At 32.4% G+C, this 24312-nt stretch overlaps 1 protein-coding gene across 4 annotated transcripts in view; it reads right to left on the bottom strand.

Annotated features, from left to right (window-relative positions):
• Nucleotides 1-24312, bottom strand: part of LOC118203161 (RNA-binding protein 28) — a 127681-nt gene that overhangs the window by 87241 nt on the left and 16128 nt on the right. For 3 of the 4 annotated variants that reach the window (XM_085811199.1, XM_085811198.1, XM_085811201.1), the window contains exons 2-4: nucleotides 23534-23588; nucleotides 17733-17806; nucleotides 13558-13633 (exon numbers count right to left, since the gene is read on the bottom strand). In XM_085811199.1, coding sequence (XP_085667325.1) covers nucleotides 13558-13633; nucleotides 17733-17806; nucleotides 23534-23585 — 202 coding nt within the window. In that variant the 5' untranslated portion in view covers nucleotides 23586-23588. The remainder of the gene's footprint in view (nucleotides 1-13557; nucleotides 13634-17732; nucleotides 17807-23533; nucleotides 23589-24312) is intronic. The other variant, XM_085811200.1, reaches the window with a different exon arrangement.

Genomic DNA, 24312 nt, shown 5'->3' on the forward strand with positions numbered 1-24312 from the left:
TTGGGAAATTTGTGCTTTCTTAGCGAAAACCCTGGCCGCCCAGAGGGTTAACTTATCTTTCTTCCTTTAACCAATCTGTCAGATCCTTTAATGTCTGCTACTGATTAACAAACTGAGCTATTTAAAAGTAATAAATACCCTTCTTAATAATTTAAATCTCTAATTTACTTTCCTTGATAAATTATTTACTGGCAAAAAATTAAAACACATTTAATTTATAAAACTGAGAATTTTTAAGAAAATTTACAGTTTTATTGCAGTTACTCAAGATGATGTTTCTAGCACATACATTATAAAAATGTTATAGAATCTCTCTCTCTCTCTTCCCTTTTTAAAACTTTTAATGGCAAACCTTTCTTTCAGATATAAGCTCTATTCTGCATTCTGCAGTTTTCAAGCTGCAATTTTTTTCAATTATTATCAAATAATAAAGTCAATCAGCCTTTTTACAAGTTTGCATTGAAAAAATCAAAACTTAAGTAACCACTGTTACAACCTACAGTTACATTCATCACAACTGTAATCAAACCTACTGTTACATTTATCACATTTGTTCATACCCATTTTGATAATATTAACTACATGCTAACATTAAATGATGAGAAAAAGTATTCTTCAAAATGGCAACAGAATCTAACTAATATATATATATACAACAAGAAACAAATAAATAGGTACTTTCACAGAATTTTAATTAAGAAAATGAGTTTGTTTAGAAACTGTTTATAATGTCTTTAAGGCAATAGTTATCAACAATTCATAATGCTTCTGGAAATTATTTGATCCATGCTGTATCTTTAATCTTAAATTCAGCAAAAAAGCAACCTTAGTCTTTCGTAAGTGCTTTCAGTGAATTTTTTTCCAGGGGCTGAATTCTGCTGAACAAGTTTTTATTTTTTTAAGAATAGGGCACCTGTGTCTGGTCACTCTCAAACTTGATAGAGTTATTAAAAAACCACATCAAATTAGAGTTGCTATTTTTCTCAGTTTAAATGGTTGACTAAAATAAAAATCTGATGTGTACACCACATGACTTCTTTGTACGGAATATTAAATTATACACATTTTTTCTTGCATTTCATTTAAACTTATTGGATTGAATTAAATCTACTTCGCCAACAGCGCATAAACCACAATAGAATAAATGCATTCTTTAAAATTCACTCTAGTATTTGCATACCATAGCGAAACTCTGGCACTAGATTCACTTAACAGTCCAGGGTTGCCACTCAAACAGGAGAATGAAATTCCCTGACTTTTCCAGGTGTGTTTCAAGAAAATTCCAGTCTATCCGCGTAATGTACGTTGGCTGTACTAAGAGGTAAATTAATTATGGTATTACTTGTATTGTGTAGCAAATTCACTTAATTATTTAATAAATCCCAGAGGACATTTATTCTTAATTATTCTTGGTATACTTTGTTTGATAATTTTGTTTAGTTTTCCACTTAAGAAACTTAATAAAATTTAAGATATATATATTGGATAACAAATGTATGTTTTATTTAATTATTACTCATGATCATCACCAGTTCAACACAAGGCTAATCCGGTCCTTATAAATCACAATGCAATGCTAAATAGTTAGGTTAGATTTTAGGTAAATTTAATTTGCGTGAGGTATGTTCTTAAAAGGCACCTTAACACTTGAAAACACAAATATAATTATAATAGTTGCTGTTTTCTCCACTGAAGATTGAAATTAGAATCTTCCCAATCTGGAATAAAATAAGGCTTTTTTTGCAGACATTCTACAGTTAAACGAAAGAAAGAAATCTATTTTAATAAATTGAGGTATTTTATATTTATTTTGCAGCATACATTAGGAAAAAATATGTGCATTAAATTTGTATTAAATTTGGTATGTCATCATACTGCTATAATTAATTTCAGGATTATGCCAGAGAAAATGTCCTGAAATTTGGAAATATTATTTACTAATAATAAATAAATTTAGAGGGAAGAAGCGACATTAAATTATATGAATAACATAAAAATAATTACTTAAAAATTGAATTAGAATAATCAACGATATTTTAGCGAATATAGTTATATTACATGGCTAGCCTAGATGACTGATTACTATTTTTTTATTTTACTGAAAAATGGCAAGGTATTTATTAAAAAGAAAAAAAAAAAAGGTTTAAAAAGATTTTGCGGTAAAATTCTAGTATACGGTAAGGCTTTGGCACGATTTTGAAAATTGTCGCCAAATCCCATTATTATTCTAACCAAAGAACGTCTATGTAAAGAAGAAAAGGTTCCATACAAGTAAAATGCTATTACGCCGCTAGAATACGGAGGGAAAATTTGCCAAGGGATTTGGCGACGGAACCTGGCGGCCAGAATTTCCCTCTCCGCGATGTGTACAGGAAATTGAGAAACACGTGTTAAGAAGAAACGCTTTTTGACAAAAAGAAAACTACGAAAATCCGTTTTTAAATTACTGCGAAAAATCCAAGAAGAAACGTTTTATCAAAGGACGTTTCTTCTTGGATTTTTCGCTATAATTTTAAAAACGGATTTTCGTAGTTTTTTTTTTTTCTTTTTTTCCCCTGAAAATAACTAATCCATAAATTAATTTACTTGCGCAAAAAAATATTTTCTTTTTCTTTAGAGTTTAACCACTTGCGCTAAGACTAAACTTCACGGTTGCGGTGCCGTGCGCTACAATAAAACAAGCGGTAAAGTGTCTTATTTACGCCGCTCCGCATCTGCGAGTGCAATCCAGAGCTGTAACTCGAGAAATAAACAATCTCGTTGTTAGGCGACGTGTGCACCAGAAACGTTTTATCAAAGGACGTTTCTTCTTGGATTTTTCGCAATAATTTTAAAAACGGATTTTCGTAGTTTTTTTTTTTTTCCCCCCCTGAAAATAACTAATCCATGAATTAATTACTTGCGCCAAAAAATATTTTCTTTTCCTTTAGAGTTTAACCACTTGCGCTAAGACTAAACTTCACGGTTGCGGTGCCGTGCGCTACAATATAACAAGCGGTAAAGTGTCTTGTTTACGCCGCTCCGCATCTGCGAGTGCAATCCAGAGCTGTAACTCGAGAAATAAACAATCTCGTTGTTAGGCGACATGTGCACCACGTTATTTTCATTTTTGCGATAAATGCTTATCGATGTGTTCACGTCGCTCGCGGTTTGAGACAAAAGCATCTTGACGTGCGTGGCACGTCTTTTTAGCGCAAGTGGTTAAAGAAATTTTAAACGATATTCATTTTATGAACTCTTGATAACGTGACCTTCGAACTTCGACACCGGTTTCGAGCTTTGGCGACAGATATATCAGACATGCACAGCTGTTTTCCCTCTATGATGGAACGGAGCCACAGCCACGTCTGTTGCAGAGAGGTTTTCCTTCTTTACAATACATATTCTTTGATTCTAACCTCCATGGTACCGTATGCTAGGATTATACCCATTTTGTTTTATACGAGAACAGGTACTTTCTTTAGTTCATGCACTGCACATGCGATTCTCGAAAATATTGGAAACCAAAAGTTGCGGGAAAGTTGCTTTGCCTTTCTAAAAGACAATATTGGAACTGCAAAAATTGGCTCTATGCCAGCTACCCGAATGACACTCACGTGATACATAATTCGCCAAAAACGTTACCTCTTCCGACGTCGGCGCAAAAATCGCTTTTTTTGGCTGGATCGTTGTATGAACTTCCCTGACTTTTCCAGATTTTGACAAAAATACTTAAATTCCCTGACTTTTCCCTGAATATTTTGGTCAATTTTCGAATTCCCTGACTTTTCCCGGTTCTCCAGGTTTTCCAGGTAGCGTGGCAACCCTGATTATATTTCATTCATATTATAACTCATAATGCACAAAATTTATATCATTTAAAGAATAGAATTATCTATTCGCGATAAGGCAAAAATACATAAAAAATCAAAATATCTGTATTAAAAATTACGAAGTAAATCTTAAACACTTATTTCTTCGAAAAAATTCCAGAAAGGATTAAGCATGATTTAATTCGCAAGAATAAATGAAGGCGTTATCTTTGTTGTTGCGAAGCTACGTTTCTCTAGATTGGCAACAAATCCACTACTCTGCTGCTTCAAATATAAACAAGCAATAGTCTCCATCAAAAAAAATTATTAGGCTTAGTGGTACTTAACCAACTTTAAAATTGTTGATAATTCTAAAAATATTGCATACAGATTTACTAAAGGCATAAAAACCTCAACCGGAAGATAAGAACAACATAATTCAATCATTTTTAAAGCAAAAAATGTACAATTTACAAACATATAGGAGTAAAGAAACTGAGATCAATGAGCCGGGTAACAGTGGATATATATATAAATATATTTTTATATAATTAAGACACAATAACACGCCGAATAAATACTGATTCAGAAGTCAAACAACAAAAATCAGCGTTAATTCACAAAATTTTCACAGGACTAGTTTCGATGGTTTTACCGAACCATCATCTTCAGCTGCAAAACCGCAAATCATTTGCGGTTTTGCAGCTGAAGATGATGGTTCGGTAAAACCATCGAAACTAGTCCTGTGAAAATTTTGTGAATTAACGCTGATTTTTGTTGTTTGACTTCTGAATCAATATTTTTATATGTTTGGCGCAGCCGATTGCAACCAAAATATGAGGTGCACATCTACATGTTATAGCAGTCCTATATACAAAATTTCAACGTTCTAAGGCTACTCGTTTTTGAGTTACACGAGATACGTACATACGTTTGTACAGATGCCATGAAAAATTCTCTTCAGAATTCATTTTAAAGCAGTTATATATATATATATATATATATATATATTTTTTAGGAAAAGAGTCTTTTATTCTGTCCTTACGTACAGATATCACGCAAATGCATCGTTAAATTGCATTCGAAAGCGGTCAAAATGGATATTTTCGTTGAAATATGCTGCCTGAAACTTTTCACGATTACAACACTTCCTTTTTACTTTGTTCAAGGAAGTAAAAAACAAAGCTTAAATAGCCTTAGGTGACAAACTCCCTAGCTGAAAACATTTCCCTGTCACATGGGAATTTTATAATCTATTCATACTTTACTTGATAACTTTACTTCAATTTAAAAACTGAATTATATAATATTTTAATGATATTAACCAAACTCAATAAATGATACATTTTCCCATGTTTTTGTTTACAAATAGGTGGGAGTTTGGCAAATTGATGATAATATCTGACTGGTAACACTAACTGCAATCACATTAAGCAACATCTATTGCAGCAGTTCTCAAACTTTTCAAATTTTGTACCATATAAATATGAAACTATGTGCCACATTACAAGCATTTCGCCATTAAAAATCAATGCATCCTAAATGGAGTATATATATTCAAAGAATAAAAAATCCTTTAAATTTATATTATTTAATTATATTCGTAAATGAAACTTTTACATTACAATAAAATGCAAATAAGTATACTATAAGTATATTGGAGTGCCGCTACGTTTCTTGGAAATCGTAACGTCGGTAAATTGTTCGAAGCTTTTGGAAAAGTCGTTATTTCAACATTAAAGCTAGAGTTGCAAAAGTCAAAAACTTAAAAAATATATGTGTTTCTGAATAATGAAGGTTAAAACAAAATGTTAACAGAGGTGCAATTTTACATTTCACTTAATTTTATGTAAAAATTGTATCACTAAAAATATTGTAATGTACCGCAGTTTGAGAGCTGGCAATCTATTGTATATTCATTAGAAACCTCAAAGATAAGTACATAAAAATACATAAGGTGGGGTGGAAGGATCTTATCCAGGACTGCTCTTGTTGCAATACTCTTCAGCTAATTGAGTCAGTGGTTCCGACGTCCTACACAAATAGTTTCATATTTCTTTCTACATGGCTATATAGTGCAAAGTTGGAGATCCAAAATTGTTGTGTGAATTTGGATTTTAGATTATATTAAAATTTACATACAGAAATGGCAACGCTGGGTTTCACTTATCATTTAGGTCAGAGAGAAAAACTAAGTCCCTAACAGGTACAGTGCAAATGCAGCCACATTAGAATTTAGGGGTGACAAAAATCTTAGCAGCAGCAAAAATTAGAGATGGCAATAAAATAAAAAAAAATCTGAAAGGTTTCAGATTTTAAATTATGCCCAATGGGCGTTTTTTTAACATTTTGTGTGTTACCTTTATTTATAAAATACAGTCAAAATTCATTAATCTGGACTTGTCGGGACTTCGGCGATTCCGGATTATCGATTTTTCTGGATTATAGATCATCAGTTTAAATCTCGTAAGATGGCATGCAGAAATTCTAAAATTAAAAATATGAAACCGTAATTTATGAAATAAAGAACAATTATGATCTAGAGGGTATCAAAATTTACACACACACAAAAAAAAAAAAAAGCTTAATATTTATTTGTTTACTTTATTAAACATTTCTTTCAATTTGAGTTGTTTAAGTTGCTTTGTTTTATGTAATAATACTTTCTCTTTAATTCTATAAACAGACATAATTTCTTGTTCAGTTACAAAGTTCCGCTGTTCAAGCCCCGTAATTACTGTGCCGAGAATACCGACTAACTTGTCAATCGAAATTTTTTTGTTTTCACTAACCTCTCTGTCACCTTCTTCATGTCTTTATGCATTTTTTGCAGCAATTCCACTTTTTGTTTGACGGACATCGAGACATACTTTCGTTTTGTAGATCCTTTGGGAGCTCCAGAATCGGAAATTGACATAATCGAAAGTTCAAGTTTACTTTTATAAAATTGCTCTTACAGTCTGCAAAAAATAATAAGCCGCATCCAATTCGAAGATTAAGGAACAACGCAATCATCAACATTAACTGAAATAGATAATTAGATAATTTTAGCTTATACCGTCCATTATACATAAAATGCGCACGCGAAAACGTATTCTGCGCTTGCACACACACATATGCGCAGTCGTAATGGTCTTACGCGCACGCGTAAACGATTATGCGCATGTGTCAACGCGGCGCATGCGCAGAAAGTTTTTAACTTTGAGGTCCGGATTATGGGTGTCCAAATTAATGACTTTTGACTGTATCATGTTTTTCACACTTAAACCATAAAATTCAGTTCAACAGTAATATCATAAAATAATTTTAAAATGAGCATATCTTCAGAATTTCCAACACACAGTCTTGGGCACTGGAGATAAAAAAAAATTTTTTCTCCGTACAGTGTTGCCATTGCTCGCATTGAAATTGCTTAGTTTGTTAATCAAAAATTTGTTGAAGTGTTACAAAATATGAAATCGATAATATAACAAATTTCAAATTCGAATTAGGGCTTCCACATGCCCATATTCTATGGAAGATTACGCTATTCAAATTTTGATGGCTCTAGGTACTGTTGTTTTATCACAATACAAGATACACATACATATTCATGCAGATTCTTCATCATTTAATTTCTGCAAATATAATACAGGGCTATAATATTTGGTAGCAACAATTTGGAATGTGAAACAACACTTATCATGAATCAATGCAAAATGCCAAAATAAAATTAACAGTCCTGGGCAAATTGTCCTGTAAAAGTACTGTATTGTAAAAGTTTTAGAATTTAGGGGTGGTAAAATTTTTATAATTTCTGGAGGATAGGATATTTGTTAGAAATTTTGGAACAATCCCTGCAAGACATAGCATAAATTGCACAAGGCAATAAAATGTATAGCACTATGTTAATTACAAATATTACTACATAGCTGCCAAACTTAAAGGTTCACAAACCAAAACCCATGAATTTCAGGAAGTTTTCTATGCTATAGAGGAGGGTTGGCCAAACTTCATGTCAGTAAGAATTCAGGAATGTTCGAGAGTCGCATCTAGATTTTCTAAAATCCACAAGTTCCTATTTACATCATTAAAGAAGTAGTGGAGGAGGTTTTAAATAGAAAAAAATCTCTGATAACTTTGTAAAAAGAGTCTAAACTAATTAATTACTTCTTTTTGGACACTGAATAGTTTTAGTTTATCATATTTCATACATATATTTTATATGCACGAGCCACACAAATTGACTGCGAGAGCCATATCAGGCTCGTGAGCCGCACTTTGGCCACCCCTGCTATAGAGCAACACCATTTCTAAACATCTCCAAACTGGTTAAAATTCACTTTATGACACACAATTCAGGTTATTCAAGTATTTTAACATTATTTTGATATAAAATATAAGGTATTTTAAATTTTATGTTCTTTGGTTAACTTCATTTTGTAATTTTGTTACATTTTTAAATTGACAAAATCCTAAGCAGGGAGGGAAATCTTTAATTTATCAAAGTATTTAACATAATGAAGATAAAATTAATAAACAGTGTATATGCTATTGTGAATAAACTTAATAATGTATCATATATTGATGTAAAACAAAATTAAATATAAATATTAGCTGATTAACATTAGTTGAGTGTTCATATAAATGTGTTCAATCTACAAATAACCCCAGTAGATTAAGATAATCAATGATAATAAAAGTTAGTAACAGAAATAATGCTGAAACTCACTAGGTGTGAAAAACGACATTTACAGTGTTTAAATTTCATTAATTCAATAAATGTCTTTTCATTTGGTAAAAGCTAAAATTTAAAAATTATGAGATTCGGTGATCTAACGGGAAATGTGGCCAAAAACTGGGAGAGTTGGCAGCTATGCATTTATTAAGGATATTATTTATTTTACATGAAGTCCACCTCCCAGAGATAATGCTTCAAACTTCATATATGGTCAATTCTATTTCTTCATCTCACCTTCTAATTAACTAGTCAATAATTGACACACAATGATGCCACTTGATATATAATGTGTATGAGCTCCATATTAGGAAATTTTTTTAAGACTGAGACATTAATTTTGTAACACAAATTAATTATCAGGACATGGCCAAAATGCCTTTTCTAAACAGCAAAATGCTTTAAAATTTAGCACTGTGTAACACAAAATATCAGCTAATATTCCAAAGCCTCACATTTCATTACTTATTTATTATCAGATGGAAACAATTCTCACTACAGGCAGAAGTGGAAGAAGCATCAGTCCATTGCCAACTAGTCTCCAGTCCATCGCATTTATCTACTAACCATTCCTGAGCATAGCCGCCCAATGACTGCTGTGATCATCTGCCCTGGATGCCTAACCATAAGTAAGCATACAACAGCTAACAGAAATTCCAGTGTCCAGTACACTGACCACCTCAAGAATAACCAGCCCAAGTCTTATTTGGTTCAAGAAAAGGTTCAATTATTTACATTCACACTTCTGCCTTGTTACATCGAAAAAGTTAATTTGTTCTTAATTGTACAAATACTGTCCCAGAACAAATAATTTTGAATAAAAAGTGCAAGTGTGATGTAATTAATAATACATAAAATAAAATATAGTACTAAATACACTTCTAAATTATATTTCATTACAGGATTATTGCAGGAGATGAATGATGCTACAAACAATAGCAGTTTAATGTTCTTTTATGTTACTTGACACAATCCTTCATTTACTAATTTTTTCATGATATTGCTGATTCAGTTAACGAAGGCTGGAGTTTTAATGATAAGACTTTTAAATACTCAATCAATATTTTGAACGTATTTTAGATGAAATTCCTTGGTCATTGGAAATTGGAAGTAATTCTCAGCAAGGAAAAAAAAAAAAATAAATAAATAAATAAATAAAAATTTAAAAAAATAAATAAAAAAATAAAAAATAAATAATAATAATAATAAATAAATAAATAAAAATAAAAATAAGAGTGTTTTAAAATACACACATGTAAAGCATGTTGAAAAACACAGGGTGTCTCAAAACTTACCGTTCAAATTTCGTGGGGAGGTAGGGAAGACGTCAGGGAACTGATTTCACATAGCAAAGTATGTCTGCAAATGTATGCGAGGGTGCTGTGTGTCCCCAACCAGTGTACAGGTCATACGACCACTTCTGCTACCATCAGCATATGAGCAGACTTATTAGTGATGAGATAAATCGATTTATGCATCAAGAGCTAGCAGGTATGCATTTTGCATATGAGGCAGCTGGCAAAAGTGGCCACCGAGCAAAAAAAGTTTATGAAGACAAATAACCCAACAGAAGAATACCGCAGCATCAAATGTTTGTACATGTGCATCGTAATATGTGTGAAGGTGGAATCCAAATACCAACACATACATGAGCTATTGCTCAGCAGCTTGAGGTCTCTCACTCTGCAGTGTGGCAAATACTGCACGAGGAATGTGTGCATTCTTACCATTTGCAAAGGGTGCAGTTACTGCATCCTAAAGATTATCCGAGGGTGTGGAATTTGCAGTGGTTCACGCAGAAAGGTGTCGTGGATCCCAGTTTTCCAGCTCTGTTCTTTTTACAGATGAAGCTTCATTCACTCGTGATGGTGTGTTCGATACACACAATTCACATGCGTGGGCTCGCAGCAACCCGCATGGTATGAGAAGTCATGCTGTGCAACATCGTTTTGCCATAAATGTGTGGGCTGGTATCACTGGTGACTATTTGTTAGGACCTTACTTGCTACTGCCCCGACTGAACAGCTGGAAATACCTAGTCTTTCTCGAGACAGTGTTACTGACTTTTCTGGCCCATTGTTCCTGTATATATCCGCTGAGATATGTGGTATCAACATGATGGGGCTCCAGCCCACAGATAATCACACATGTGTGTGATTACCTGAACTGAACATACGAAGCACAATGGATTGGCAGAGGTAGATAGATCACTTGGCCACCCAGGTTACCTGTGTTGTGTAGCAAATTCACTTAATTATTTAAATTACAATTTACTAATATTCTAAATTTATGCTACACAACATGTATTTTATTTAATATCTGTACTGCTTTGTTTAATTTTTAATTCGAGTTTGGACGAAAGATTTGGTATGTTCTTTTCACTCGTTACTTGTAAACGTGCTGAAACACACAATGGAATCGGGTGCTTTTCTATGTAATAATCTTGATTTTATATTACTTAATTTCAGTTTAACCATTCATAATTTATACCACTAGAAGCAGAAAAATTAGTTCTTTAATTTAAGATTACTTTCAAGAATCTAGCCCTAACAGATTTTAAGATATAGTAATATATTTAACTGAAATTTCCATTTTGCATTGTCTGGAAAGTAATGAGGGAGGAAATAGCAAAAACACAGTTTCTAACAAGATTTCTAATCCTCTTGCATACGTAGTTAGGGTTCCATGCTCGGCAATAGTTGGCGATGTTTAAATTTGTGTTTAGTTCAACGCTTCGGGAAAAGGAAAAATTTTACATAGCGTGAGGCGGTGGTTGTAGAAACTGTTTTTTTTTTTTGTTTTTTTTTTCACAATTTCTGGTGTTTGTTAGCCAATGTGGTAGTCTCATCATATCTAAAAGGTGCTGCAAGTTGGGATTTCGGTCTCTTGCCCTTCTTCCCTGGTTGCTTCTGGCTTTTAACCATGGCCATGTGAGTTCATGCTTTCATGGATCCAAAAAATTGTTGTCACCTAAGCTTGACTATGGGAGGCAAAGGCAGGCGTTCTCGTGGCTATGGGCCAAGATTACTTATTTATTATCAGATGGAACAGATTTTTAGTACCTTTTCACTGAAGTCCCCAGCGTTTCGCTGCCTGCTCAAGATGCTAAATTACTTTTACTTTTAAGATGTCAAACTATGCATGGCATTAACAATGTCAGTTTATCCTTTTACCATAAGATTCCAGTATGACATTTTTACCAAGGAGCAAGATGCCGTTATTGTTCTTCCTGCCTAAATTGCCTAGATGCAAACTCAACTGCCTTACTTCACCTTTCTGAAATAACAACAAACAATCCGATTTCCCGTGCCTTCATCCGTAATGCTACGAGTTTCAACCCGACTCCTGATGATTACTCTACCTGCAGATGACGCACAGATGTAAACGCTCCAGCTATTCCTTTCGTCTTCCAGAAATAGCAACTAGCTGCCCGATTTCTTGTGCCTTCATCCTTAATGCTTGCTGATCCTGCTTTTTTCGGAAAAATCCAGAGGTGGAGCTTAAGTAACCCGACAGATTGCCAGCTTCAAGTTTTCCCTGCCGGACCTTTTCCAGCTAAGTAAAAAAACTTACTCTTCTTTATCTTGCTATTTCCTTAAATTCTGTAAATCCTAACTCTAGTTAAAAATTTTCTTCAAGAGCTTGCAAGGAATTGTTTTAAAATGTGGGTTTACCTTATGGTGTAACTAGCTTATTTTACAAGTGACTCGTTAAATTTTTTACAAATAGAATTTTAATTTTTAAGAGTATTGAAGGGAATTAGTGATGGAATATCAATGTAAATTTCGCTAAGATAAGGCTTATTAATATTTAAATAGTTTGCAGTTATTATAGAACTATGTGATAGATCATTTTCTAATCCTAATGCTAATTATTATGGATATTTTAAATTAATTATAACAAGAGAAATTATAGGGAAATTTTACATTAACATAACTCAAGGAAAGAAAATTATCTAATTAAAGTAGTTTAATAGTTAAAGCTCCTAGATTTGAGAATACCTTCTCGTACCAGCTGTACAGTATTATTTACTGAAGAAATAAATTAGTAAATTAAGCAATTAATGCTTGTTTGAAATTGAGTATAGATGATCCTTCTAAGAATTTTGTTAAAAGTTGTGTTTTGATTGATTTTTATGTGCAATATGTTGGATAAATAAATTTGTTCTACAAGATGTTTTTATAAAATACCCTTTATGCAGATAATTTGAGTATCTGATTAAGAGAGTGAAATAGATTACAGTGAAAATATTAAAGTAAATAATGACCTAAGTGCAATCAATATATATACTATATCCTATGTTTTTCTTCTTTCTTGATTTCTCCCAGGATGAAATTTTGTGTTTTTTTGAAGATTTTCAATATTATTTTTGATGATTTAGAAATATTCTCTTGATAAATAAATGCCATTGCTTTTTCTTGGAGTACTAATTGTATGTTTTATTTAATCACTACTCATGATTATCACCAGTTATCAACATGAGGTTAATCTGGTAAAATTTTAAATCACAACGCAATGTTTATTAGTTAGGTTAGATTTTAGGAAAATTTAATTTTGTGTGTGGTGCCTTCTTAAAAGGTGCCATAACACCTGATTTATCACCCATGGATTTCTTTTTATGGGGGGCCCACGAAAGAACGAGTGTATGAGACTCCCGGCGACAGTGTAATGTGCCTTGTTGCACGAAAGATGACACAGCAGGAACTGTCCGTGATATGCCAGGATTTTTTGAAAATATTTGGAGGTCAATGCAACAGTGCTGCAAATCCTGTGTTTGTGTAAATGGTCGCAATTTTGAGCACCTACTGCAAACCTTTACTTTAACTTGTTGCAATAAAGGTCACATTGTTACCATTTAAATGTAATGTTTCCTTGTGTTAACTTTACTTGTCCATTTTGTTCATGTAGATGACATTAGCAGACATACTTTCCTATGTGAAATTAATTTTCTGACGTCTTACCCACCTCCCCACGAAATCTGAACAATAAGTTTTGAAACACCCAGTATACATTTTTAAATTTGATAAAAATCAGCAATTTAAGACATACCTTTCTTTACAGGAATCTTCACATCCACAACTTTTCCATATTTTGAAAATATATCTTCAAGTTCTTTTGTAGTCGCCTGTGTTTAAAAAGTAAATTAATAAATGAACAAAAATATTATATATTTAAAAAGCAAGTTGAATTATGGCTACAGCTTTAGATCTTAAATCTTATGTACATTTATTTAGATTACACAAAGCTTTATTAATTTTCCTATACTCTTGTCTTACATAGATAAATTTTACTCTGGCAAACAGCAAAAAGATTTTAAAATAATTAGCTGTTATAAAAGATTTTAACAAAATACTGTATATCAGCAACTGGTGATCCACAGATTACTAATGCTCCATACAGAAATTCAGTCATTCTTTGCACATTTCATATTTATCATATCCAGTAGACACCACTTAATGTGGTCACGGTTGTTATCATCATTCAGATATAGTTATCCAACTGCCAAAATACCATTTGTTTGTATATAGAAAACATATCATTTATTGTGATCAATAGTTTAGTTAATATGATCAAAATATTACACAATAATTTTTTTAACTAAAGTCACAAATGGGAAAAAAAAAAAAAATTAAATCTGAAAGCTTTCATATTTTACATTACACCCAAAGGGACTTTTTTTAACATGTCCTGTCTAACCTTTATTTATTAAACATCATGTTTTTCGCAATTAAACCATAAAATTCAATTCAATTGCAATGCCGCAAAACAATTTTAAAATGAGCTTATCTTCGGATGGAGATAAAAATGTTTTGTTCGGTACAGTTTTGCCACTGCTAACTTTAAAATCTTTGAGTTTGTTAATCAAAAATTCATTAAAGATTTACAAAATATGAAATAGATAATAAAACAAATTCCAAATAAGGCTTTTAGATGCCCATATTCGGGGCAAGATTACATTATTCAAAACTGAATGGCTCTAGGTACTGTTGTTTTATCACAGTGTGAGATACATACATACATTTATGCAGATTCTTCGTTATTTAATTTCTTCAAATATAATACAGAGCGATAATATTTGATAGCAACAATTTGAAAAGTGAACCGACATCTTCAAGTTTTCAATGCAAAATGCCGAAATGAAATTAATAGCCCTTCTGAGCTAACATCCTTTAGGCTAAAAAATAGATGACAAAAAATGCCGAGCAACACAGAAATGCCGCCAAGTGAGGGGTTATGTCACCAAACAAAAGAAAAATTTGCCCAATAAGATAAAAGTATATCATAAAAATTACCAAGTGACAGAAAAATATCACCAAGCAATGGGTTAAATTGTCAGATAACTTAATTTTGATTTCCATCAACCATTTAAAATTAAGCAAAAAGGCATAGTTTGATGCAGATTGTGAATAACTTAATTGATCTTGAAGGCCATCAAATACAAATCTTTCTTCTTTAAAAACAAAAAAAAAGTTTCACAGAATTTTCCTGAAAAATAATTGCGTAAAAACATCAACAACAAACTAAAGTTACTTAATTTAAAATTTAAAATTGGCATTTTCTCTTCCAATGAAAGATACCTTCCAAAAATCAAGATCTGGTGTACAGCATTGATAAAATTATTTTCAGAAAAGTTATGAACATTTTATAAACAAGCTTGCTTTTCCTTTTTTCTAATTAAAATGCTGTGAAAGAGATAAGTTTTTTGATATTTTTGTATTATATTAGTCAAATTCCATCTCTATTGTGAAAGATATTTTTTCATCAATTAATGCTATTGTTTGCTTGATGTTATCAAAATAGCCATAGACAAACATGATCACATTCAGTCTAATGTATCACCAATAACCAACATTTTTTTCTCTGTGAGATCAAATTCACCTTCTACAAACACCAACTAACAACATTATTGTAGTTTTCTATTGATACCTAGAAGCACTTTTGCCTGACCCACCGATGCAGTGATATGGTTGCAAGTGTTAGTACACACACATCTTATTTTCGGTGTTGTTTCTACCATTGCACATGTCAAACCATTCCGTGAATATCAGTTTTCATCCAATTGTTTTGCTTCAAAGAAATGGTTCCAGTGTAAAAAATGGTGCCCTTTGATTTGGTGCCAAATATTGATGTTGGTATCCGTTTTCTAGTAACTAAGAATCGACTCTGTTTCCTCAATGTTATGGCAGCCCTTTTTTGGTTACATTATAAGATATCTCTTCCGCCTTCTCAGCATGGCTTCGTGGTGTAGTGGTAAGCATGCTTAAAGCACATTCAAGAGGTCTGTGGTTCGAGTCCTGGCGAGGGCATAGCTTATTTTCACATCTCCTGCTTCCAAAATAACCTAATTTCTCTTCAGTGGTGCCCGAAATAAAAAAGGTGGTGGATGATGATTTTCCACCACCAATTTGGGTCCCTTAATCCCCAGTCACTCTTTAAAAAGGGGGAGTATACAAGGTATTTCTCCCACTTTCTTAGCCTGCCTTCGTGGTGAAGTGGTCAGAAGCTCCACGAGTATTCGAGAGGTCCGTGATTCGAGTGCCGGCGAGAGCATTGCTCATTTTTCAAATCTCCCGCTTTGAAATAACCTAACGATTCTACAACGTGCCTATGTTTTTGTCAATTTTAATTTGATAGTTTAATGATCGAGGGCTACGTGATTTGTAATATGTGTATCATGTAACATAAATCATGTATTTTAAATTATTGGAATATTAATGCTGTTAATTAACCTTGGGTTTTTTCATTAGCTGGTTGGTTCTAATTAATTGTTGTCCCATCACTTACACAAAGAGGTATGCCTGGAAGGATAAATAACCCCACTTGGTACAAATGTCCAGTCTGTACAAAAAATATGCATCTGGTTGAGCGAAAGGAGCAATCGGCTGGCTATGATTGGGCCTGAGAAAGGTGCAAATGCTCTTCATTGTAAGAGGTCTGTAAGGAAGAGTACATAGTTTGAAGAAAGCATGATGAGTATAATTGATATTTTTAATTTTTACTTATTTGTGAGTATAAGAAGCTGGAACGAATCTGCTTCTGAATGAAGTGAATGTCTGTTGAGTAAAACTGTGGCTGACTGAAGGAGTTTTTGTAAAGAAGTGTGTAAGGATGTACGTGTGAACGAGAGTGAAATGACTGGTAGTCCTGGTATGGTTGTGGAGATTGATGAGGGCAAATTTGGCAAAAAGAAGTATAATAGGGGTAGAAGGATGAATGGAATTCTACACAGTGAATTATTTAAAAACAACAAAGACTTTGAGTTTTCTTATTATCTTTTTTTGTTTGGTTTTAGATTTAAATAAAATTAACCCATAATGAGTGAGAAAGAGCAGCCAAATGTTTTACGCTTCCAGAGAAATGCTTCACCTTACCTAATGGCAAAAGGCATAAGCCATTTTCAAGCAATGTGTGAATAACAAGCTAATACGTGAAAGGAAAAAAGCCATTTTCAAAATAGCGGTGCACTATGAATCTTTGAGTTTGTTAATAATTTGGTTTTAAATGGTTGATGGAAATCATTCCATAAAAGATCAATTAATCAATAAAATTTTTTAAATAGGAAGCATTTATAATGAACCTTCAACATCTTATCTTTTTCTAGACATCTTTTTTTTTTTTTTTTCCTTGTGTGTGTGTGTGTGTGCTGTTGTTCTTCCTATGTACATAGCCATCTGTTTTTGCTTAAATAAATAAAAAAAAAAAAAAAAAAAATAAGAGAATTGCAAATTCTTTGCATCCATACACTTCAAAACTGCCACCGGCCAAAATAGGCATGTGCCACAACGCTTTTTCAATATACTGCTTTGCTTCATAAATACTTTTTTGCAAATTTTCGGTAAGAATGCAAATAATCAGAAAGTATCAAAGTTTTTGAGGAACAGAGTGTCCAGAAAATGAAAGTAATTCTTTTGTGAAATTCCAAATCAAAGACAAGGTCAGAGATATTGAAGGTCAAATGGTTGAAGTGATAAAAAAAAAATTATCATTTTATCCAGTTTAACTGGACAAATCTACACACATAACTTAAAAGTCAGTTCTTTGTGACTGTCTCCTTAGCTAGAGTCTTAAGTTTTCACCGATGCATACCTGCATTCCATACAAATATGCATCAGGTAACATAATAGAATTAAAAGCAGATGCCTGTCTACAAGGGTATAAGAAAATCCATACAGATTTTATGACAATTTTTAATACTGATTCATCAGAAAGAAGGCAAAAATTACCTCAAATGACAAATTTCGGATGATCAAACGCCTCTTTTTCTGTTGTTTTCTCTTCTTAAGCTCTTTTCTAGATGCTGTTAATGAAAATAATTTTCAAAAATATAAGCTTATAATAATCTTAAACATTTTGCATTACATTACAGATATTACATTACAATACAGTTATAACATAAACAGCAGTTTTGAAAACTTTATGCATACACTGTGGAAGCTCAGATCACTAACATCTCTCTTCCAAACAAATTATCTCAACAAAAAAAACAAAAAAAAAACTGAAATGATGAACACTGTCTCAAGTTATGAACACTCAAGTCAACAATACATGATTTTACAAAAGTACAAATAAATGCCAAATAAATAACCTTTTGATGGTCATTTAAAGAGTTCAGTTCGCATTCTAGTTAGACTGCACTGGGTGTACATGATTATAGCTTACATTACAAATTTATAGCAGTTAATTTTACTGACAGACACAAGTGACAAATTTATAATTACACATGTATTTGGGAATAAAGAACTGCTTAATCTTAAAACTGTTAAAAGGTTAACACTCAAAACTTACAAAAATATTTTAATATTTTCCATTCTTTGATTATCATTAATAAAAGCATGGAAGCAAGTGACTTAATAGAACCATCAGTTCAGCCTGGATGAAATTACGGCCAGATTGAGTCACAGGCAGAGACTTTGAAGGGCCCTTTTTGTTATGCATGATATAGTGCAGCGGTCATCAACATTTAGAACTTCACAGACCACTACATATATAATTTTATATTTGACGGACCACTAATATGAATTTAAAAAAAAAACCTTAATTTAGACCTTAAAAACAACATATTAATACGCAAAAACAACATTCAATTTTCCAATACATGTAATTCTAATTTTCATTTGTCAATATAATTTTCGAAACATTTGGTGTTCAGCAGCATGCCTTTATGGAAATTCAGGCTACGCCCCTGATTATGAGTAACAATTAAAACATGTAACATCTCACTGATACACATATTTCGTTCACACTGAAAAATTATATGAAAAGTATAAAAATCTTACCTTCTTGTACAGAAAGCATCACATTTCAATATCACTGTAAAGGAACTTCATGAAAAGCAAGAACAAACTGGCAAACACAAAGCAATATCAATAAACTGAAAGTGTTATGCCACCAATTTGTAATTATTGTAATCATTGCTTACTCAGCAATGGTGCCATCAATCAATAGTTAAACAAAACAAAAATGGAAACTTCCAGTGATGCAATTATAAACAAGAATGCAGATGGTTCTCATGAAAATCCATCAAGTTGCCTATTGACACGGAGAAAACTGTATTATTAATGACTACAATAACATATGTTTGTAATTCAAAAGGAAAGAGAATTAAAGTTCATGCTATTATTGATAACAGCAGCATATCCATGGATGCCAACTCTCACTTTCAAATGTTGCTAGATACACCTGCAAAAGTAGCTAAAGAGTCACTAAATTCAGAAGGAATTTTGCTAAAAGTAGTAGCTAAAATTAAAAAAAAATAATTTAAAAAAAAAGTATCATCCATATCCTATAATAGGTTTTGTTACTCGTCCTTTTTTAAACTGAATCTTCATAAAAATATATATAATGTATCAATTTTTCTGCGGACCACCAAAAAGTTTTCACGGACCACCCACTGGTTGGTGACTGCTGATATAGTGTCTCAAGGGAAAACATTGGCTAGAAGTTAACAATAAAGGTGTGGAGAGGTTATTACAGAATCACAACCATAAACTCAACAAAACAGAACTACAACAAATTAAGACACACAAACAAAAGGCAACTGTAGCAGAAATAGAGTCTCATTCAGGAAGAACAGTGTTTGTTGATATTTTAGAAGCAGAAATGGAATTAAACCCTCATCAAATGACTGAAAAGTTATCAGATATATATGCTTAATACACTTTGGTTGACCATTCAGGAATATTTGAAACAGATTGATAAAGTTAATAGGCAAAGAGCTTGGGTTTTACAAAATCTGCAAGATAAAAACTAAGCCAATCTACTACAGTTCCTACACATATTAATAGAACCATGTAACAAACGCATTTCTGAATCACAAGCAATTTAAAACTTGAAATGGCCCCTTTATAATAATTCCAAATATAAAAGATCATGACTCTCTCCTAAACAGACCCCATTATTTACCCCAAAGCCAGATTTACATCTTAAAAAGGTACTGCTGACTGTCTAGTGCAGGGATTTCCAACCTTGTTCTTAAAGGAAAGATGAAGAAAATTATTCCTTCTTTCTTTTAAGAAACAGTTTTTTCACCAACTCCTTTATATTTCTCTCTATAACATACAGCATACAACTGTAATACAAATAATTGCATATAAATAATTTAAATAACAAATAAATTAAATAATAAGCAACTTAAATAACTATAATAATTAGATTAAGAATATGAGACCGATTTTCAAATTTTGCTTACATATGCTGTCCTAGAAGAAAAGAATGAAAATTCAAGATAAATTAATACTTAAAGTTTAATTTGAGCAATGCATTGCATAAAGTGGACTACAAATATATTTCTACAATTTAAAATATTAAATTCAATTGAAAATTTTTTTCATAAAAATTTAGCAAATCAATAAAAATAATTTGTCTTTCACCTTCATGTCGAGTCGAAATACCTCGAGAATATTTTATCCCCAATTAGTTTGTAAATCTGCCTAAAGGGGGGAGGGCAGTACATATTCAAAGTAGTCAAACTTAGCTTGACTAGTTTATCTATGTCACTAAATATGTACTGCCCCTTTTAGACAGATTTACAGACTAATTTTGGGTAAAATAATCTCGAGGTAACAGGCTTGACATGAAGTGGAAGACAAATTATTTTTCTATTGATTTGGTAAAGAAAAAAAACTCCTGTAATTAAATTTTATGATGAGTATAACACACTAATAGTGCATATTTAAAACTCTTTATTTAAAAAAATTAATTAGATTACAAAACAAAAAGATTGAATAACATGAAACTTGAAAGGGACAGGCATTTTTGCCTACGCTCACACATTTTAAGATTTATATCTAAAAAATTTCAGTTGATTTTTTTTTTATATTTTGAATTGTAGAAATACATTTATAGTCATCTTTATGCAATGCATTGCTCAAATTAAACTTTAAATATAATTTATCTTGAATTTTCTTCCATTTCTTCTGGGACTGCATATGTAAGCAGAATTTGAAAATGGGCCATGAACAAATGTTTTGAAAAAATGGTTTATTAGATTTATGTTTAATTATTTTTTGCATTCTAATTAATTTTACAAATATAAACAAGATTTCAGAAACAAAAATCGCAGATTGTAATTGCCCAGAAGTTTGATTTTAATTAATGTCATGGTTGTGTTTTATATACTGTTGCAATTTTTTTTAATATTTGGCATAAAACTGCCTAATTTAATTTTTATATCATTTCATTCAAAAATACAGTCAAAAGTTGTTAATTCGGACACCCATAATCCGGAATGATCTATAATCCGGACCTCAAAGCTAAAACCTTTCTGCACATGCGCCGCGTTGAAGCACGCGCAGAATACGTTTTCGTGTGCGCGTTTAATGTATAATGGACGGTATAAGTTAAAATTATCTAATTATCTATTTCAGTTAATGTTGATGATTGCGTTGTTCCTTAATCTTCGAATTGGATCCGGCTTATTATTTTTTGCAGACTGTAAGAGCAATTTTATAAAAGTAAGCTTGAACTTTCGATTATGTCAAATAGAATTTCCGATGCTGGAGCTCCCAAAGGATCTACAAAACGAAAGTATGTTTCGATGTCCATCAAACAAAAAGTGGAATTGCTACAAAAAATGGATAAAGATATATCCTTTGTTTATCTAACCGTTCCGAAATCTGTTTATCAATTTCACGCTGCTCTGCGCGGGGGGGGGGACGTCGAGGCGCACAATGAACTGGAAGTTGATCTGTCAACACTATCGTTATCTTCAGGGCAGTTGTTTTTATTTTATTCGGCTTTTAATTCCTTACTAAATGTAGTATTTTATCTCGATGTACTCCGTCTTTGATATTATTTAAATCAAATTCCTCGTTATTATAAATATCACGAATACAAATCAAATAGTTTTCTGGTTGCAGTTTTCTAATTTTGGCTATGCATAATGTATGCTTTACGCATGCGCGCGTTGAAAGAAATGTTTAATAAAGTAAACAAATAAATATTAAGCTTTTTTTTTTTTTGTTAATTTTGATACCCTTTAGATCATAATTACTCATTATTTTATAAATTACGGTTTCATATTTTTAATTTTATAATTTCTGCATGCCATCTTACCAGATTTAAACTGATGATCTATAATCCGGAAAAATCGATAATCCGGAATCGCCGAAGTCCCGACGAGTCCGGATTAAAGACTTTTGACTGTATTCAACCTATTCCTTCTAATTTTGCATTCTCTGCATTTTTCTATAGCGTTTTCTTGCATTTTACCTTTTTATATTACACTTACTGCATATAAAACTTTACAGTATATTTTAAAAAAATCTATTGATTTTTTACACATATTAATTAATTTTAGTATATTTTTCGTTACATTACTTTTATATGATTTATTTCTAACTCCATATTATAGCTTTATCAATAAATTATTAATTTTATGAGTCATTCTTTTGTACTCGATGCGATCTTGGTTATGTTGATTAACTGGCCATACGTATTTTGCTATTGATTCCTTTGACCTTATTGGAAACCTCTCGTTCAGTGGAATACTAATACTCTGAGCATAATACATTTTGAGGTGCTAGGATCTGCACCTCAAAATGGCACCACCAAAAAATAACTGCAGCATTATTATCAACAAACAGAGTATTCAGCCCTTCTTAACAGAAAAGGCATCATTCTACAAGACAATTAATTAATTTAATACCTATCTGTGCCAACTTAATGGCATTCCAGGGACTGGCAAACCAGTCAGTGTCACCCGAAGATGACAACAGACAGTTCTGCTGAGTCCAGGGTCCCACATCCCCAGAGACATCAACAAATTTAGGCTCCCTCTAGAGACCCACCACTGAACTAATCAGCGAAGACCACTGTCACAGAGAGTAGAGACCACGGTGGGGTGGGTTTTGAGAACTAGGAGCGATGACTGGCCTTTTTTTTGGCTACCTGGCAGTACTATGTGGGTTGCCCCTCCCTTCAGGCTTTACACAGAATACTGAGGACAGCGGGGACTGGATGCTCAATGACCCAGGCGCTATGCGGCTACTGATACCCTAGTTACCCGGGGCCTATACCTCCCAGCCCATGACGAGTAAAGATAGGCTCCACCCCATGGACCATGGGAGCTGACAAGTTCATAAATACCCCATGGCTGGGACTGCCTAAGTACAGATCCTAGCCTGCACAGAGCGCTCTCGTCAATCCCCCCCTTCCCATGGGATGGGAGGTGTTACTTGATCCAAATTTAGATGCATCCTAATGATGCATTTTTGAAGTTGTCTCTTTAAAAAGCTATAAAATATACATATAAATCATTCAAATTGTATACGCATTTTTTGGACTATATGTACAATTATAGTAGTGATTAGTTTACTTCAGACTGAAAGTTATTGTGATTCTTTGTTTCCAGTATAAAAGGATGAGTCTCAATTATGTTGAATTCAAAATGGAAATAATGTCACTTTGTCAATAATGTGACTAACACTTTGTCTTAAGTAACGTAGATAACAAACAAAATTCTAGTAACTAAATGAATTACAGCGTATATCTACATATATAATGTTTTAGTCAGTTATTTTTTTACCTGCATCTTTTATTTTGGCATGGATTTTAGATCCAGAAGCTGTGCTCTTCATGTTCTATTAAAAAAAAAAAAAAAAAAAAAAAAAAAAAGCTCATTTATTAAAGAACAAAAAGAAGATAAAATATATACTAAATTTAAATTTATTTATTATGGTAGTTGGCAGTTTTAACAGTTGCCAGTGACTAATTGACAAGTCTGGCAGCATTTACTGCTCAGAGATATAGATTAGGTGCCACATAATGTGATCAGGTTTCTCCACATCTATTTTCATAACGTTAACCGTATGATAACTTTAACCTTTTCAGAACGGGTGGTCACTATATTGTCTGTTGTGTTCCCTGTTTGAAAGGATGGGGTTGTCCATTTTAATGGTCATGTTTTTTTTCCCACCATGTTAAGAACTGAAAGGTGCAATGCAGTACTTGTGCATTAGATGCAATTGTGAATAAAAACAATACTTTGTGAAAACATATAGTGTATTTACAAAATGAAAATACAGCGCATGTTATTGTTAAACGTGCATAAGTATCCCAGTTTATTTCCTGCAAATAGACTAATAACATTAATAAGTGGATGGAAACAAACCGACAAAGATGAATTGGTCCAGGATCATTTTGACAGTGGTGGCAGCTGGTCAGATGTATATTTGTCAACTCGGAAAAAGCTCAAGTGAATTCTTTACGAATGCTGGGAAGCATATTAAGTGTAATAGTTATCTTCTACCAGGTTCTCTTGTTTAAGTGTATTTTTTTATGATTTTTTTATGAAAAATTTGCTGT

The sequence above is a fragment of the Stegodyphus dumicola genome, chromosome 2 (genome assembly GCF_044657685.1).
Source record: "Stegodyphus dumicola isolate Sdum_Otavi_A_Nest chromosome 2, ASM4465768v1".
In the NCBI taxonomy this organism is placed as follows: Eukaryota; Metazoa; Arthropoda; class Arachnida; order Araneae; family Eresidae; genus Stegodyphus; species Stegodyphus dumicola.